This window comes from Calidris pugnax, unplaced genomic scaffold (assembly GCF_001431845.1).
Source record: "Calidris pugnax isolate Ruff unplaced genomic scaffold, ASM143184v1 scaffold15, whole genome shotgun sequence".
Lineage (NCBI taxonomy): Eukaryota > Metazoa > Chordata > Aves > Charadriiformes > Scolopacidae > Calidris > Calidris pugnax.
In genome coordinates, this window is record NW_015090774.1 from 190,182 (window position 1) to 192,297 (window position 2,116).

At 70.7% G+C, this 2,116-nt stretch overlaps 2 protein-coding genes across 2 annotated transcripts in view; both read right to left on the reverse strand.

Annotated features, from left to right (window-relative positions):
- Positions 1 to 354, reverse strand: part of MOGS (mannosyl-oligosaccharide glucosidase) — a 3,559-nt gene extending 3,205 nt beyond the window's left edge. The window contains exon 1 of the mRNA XM_014944517.1: positions 36 to 354. Within this exon, the coding sequence (XP_014800003.1) occupies positions 36 to 69 (34 nt within the window). The 5' untranslated portion in view covers positions 70 to 354. The remainder of the gene's footprint in view (positions 1 to 35) is intronic.
- A 186-nt stretch (positions 355 to 540) lies between these two features.
- Positions 541 to 2,116, reverse strand: part of LOC106889476 (programmed cell death protein 4-like) — a 3,869-nt gene continuing 2,293 nt past the window's right edge. Inside the window, exons 6-11 of the mRNA XM_014944531.1 lie at positions 1,863 to 1,960; positions 1,685 to 1,799; positions 1,277 to 1,384; positions 1,095 to 1,205; positions 869 to 1,008; positions 541 to 792 (exon numbers count right to left, since the gene is read on the reverse strand). Of these exons, the coding sequence (XP_014800017.1) occupies positions 741 to 792; positions 869 to 1,008; positions 1,095 to 1,205; positions 1,277 to 1,384; positions 1,685 to 1,799; positions 1,863 to 1,960 (624 nt within the window). The 3' untranslated portion in view covers positions 541 to 740. The remainder of the gene's footprint in view (positions 793 to 868; positions 1,009 to 1,094; positions 1,206 to 1,276; positions 1,385 to 1,684; positions 1,800 to 1,862; positions 1,961 to 2,116) is intronic.

The following is a 2,116-nucleotide window of genomic DNA, read 5'->3' on the forward strand; positions in this document are numbered from 1 at the left end:
CCCCCCCCCCCCCCGCTCCCGCCCTTATCCCTCACCGGTAACGAGAGCCCGCGGGGTTCGTGTCTTCATCCCGAAGTAGACGTGAGGCCGATAAGTGCCCCAGAAACGGCTGGGCGAGGCGAGGGGGCCGGTAGAACCGGGAGGAAGCGCGGGGGGAGCGGGGTGAGGAGTAACGAGGCGGGCGGCCGCGCTCCACCGGTTCCATTCTGCCACCGCCGCCGCCAGGCACAGCGCCAGCGCTGCCGCCGCCGCCGTTACCAGCAGCGCCGTCCGGCCCCGGCCCGGTCCTCGCTGCTGTTCCCGTTCCCGCCGGGCCCCGCGCTCCCGAGTCCGTTCCCGCAGCCCTTCCCCGCCGCGTCGCCGCCGCTCGCCCGCCATGGCCCGGCCGCGCCGCTGGCGTCATCACCGCGCGACCGCGGGGAGAGCGCCGCGGGTGGGGTGTTGGCGCCCCCTAGCGGACGGGCGGGAGAACGGCAGGGTCCCCGTCCCCTCGGGGTCGGGGATCCCCCCGAGTGTCACATACACACACAGAGACCAGGCTCAGCACATCCTCGAAAGCCGCTTTATTGTGTCCCTTGCTCAGCCCCCCCATGGCCGGGCGGGGGTCCCAGGGGCAGCCCCACGGCCAGACAGGGGTCCCACGGGCCACCCCTGTTCCCAGCAGGCCCTGGCCCCCCGCCCCCCAACCGCCAGCCCGCTGCAGGGGGCCGACGGCCGGCAGCGCCCCAAGGTGGGTCTGTTCACTGCTTGACCTGTCCCCCGTCACCCTCACTCACAAAGCGCTTACGGCCCCTGCAGAGGAGGAGGAGGAGGATGAAGAGGGGGAGCCACCCCCCCCCAGGCTCCCCCGCTGTGACCTCCCCGGTACCTGGCGGGGCAAGCGTCCCGCAGCGCCTTGGTGATGATGCCGCGGTCGAAGCAGAGCTCCACCAGCCGCTCCAGGAGGCTGTGGGCCAGCGGCACGTCCAGGCTGATGTCCCCCAGCTCTTCGTACACCCGCTGGAAGCCCTGGGCAGGGCGGGTACAGGACATGGCAGTGTTAGCCCCGGGGGTAGGCTGCTCACTGACCCCCCCTCTGCATGCCCCACACTCACCCGGTTCATCTGGTCCAGTGTCACCAGTCCCGTTTCCCACAGCACCTTCAGCAGTGTCACCATCATGGCCACTGGCCCCTCTCCAGAGCCCTCCAGCACCATCACCACTGCCTGCGGGCAGCGGGCATTAGCAGGGCTGCGGGTGGACACCCCTCCCCCAGCCCAGGACCCCCAGCCCTTACCTCGTACACGAGCTCATGGTGGAAGTGGGGCACCTCCAGCTCCCGCAGGCAGTGCTCGGCCTCTGACACCTCCCCGGAGAGCAGGTACTCCCGCAGCAGCAGGTTCATCTGGGGACAGAGGCAGCTGGGGCAGGGGCATGGGGACGGCGGGGACACGAGGGTGGCACAGGGGGACCAATATGGGGATGGCTGGGCGGGGTGAGGGCGCAGGGACAGCTGGAGATTGCTGCTGCAGGGATGTGTTAGGGGGGACACATCACAGCCAGGGTGACATCCAGAAGGATGTGGCAGGAGGGCCTCCATGGGACATCTTGGAAGCACACCTGGAGGCAGGGGGGTGCAGGGACAAGGCACGGAGCAGGGGGAGACACGGTGCGGGACAGGACTGAGGGGCAGCCGGGCACTGACCTCCTTGACGAGGTGCTTGACGGGGCGCTGGCCGCCCCCCACGCCCCAGACGTTGTCCAGCCGGTTGACGTCGCGCTTGATGCGGAGCAGGACAGCGGCGCGGTCAAGGGCGGCCCTGCGGGAGAGGCGGGTGAGGGCGGCGGGCCGGGGGGGTGGCAGGGGCCGGGGCGGCGCTTACCTGGCGTGCTCGCAGTCCACGCGCCCCTTGTAGCGCTCCAGGAAGTCCAGGGGCAGCGCATGGTCGGCCACCGCCCGGGCGATGAACTGCCCCAGCATCTGGGGACAGAGTGTCAGAACCTGGCCCCACTGCCCATCCGTGCCCCACAGCCACCAGGCATCCCCTGGCATGGCCGTGGCCCCCCTGGAACAGCCATGTTCCCTGAGAGCATCCCCCCCCGCATGGCCACATCTTCTCAGACCATCCCCCGCCAC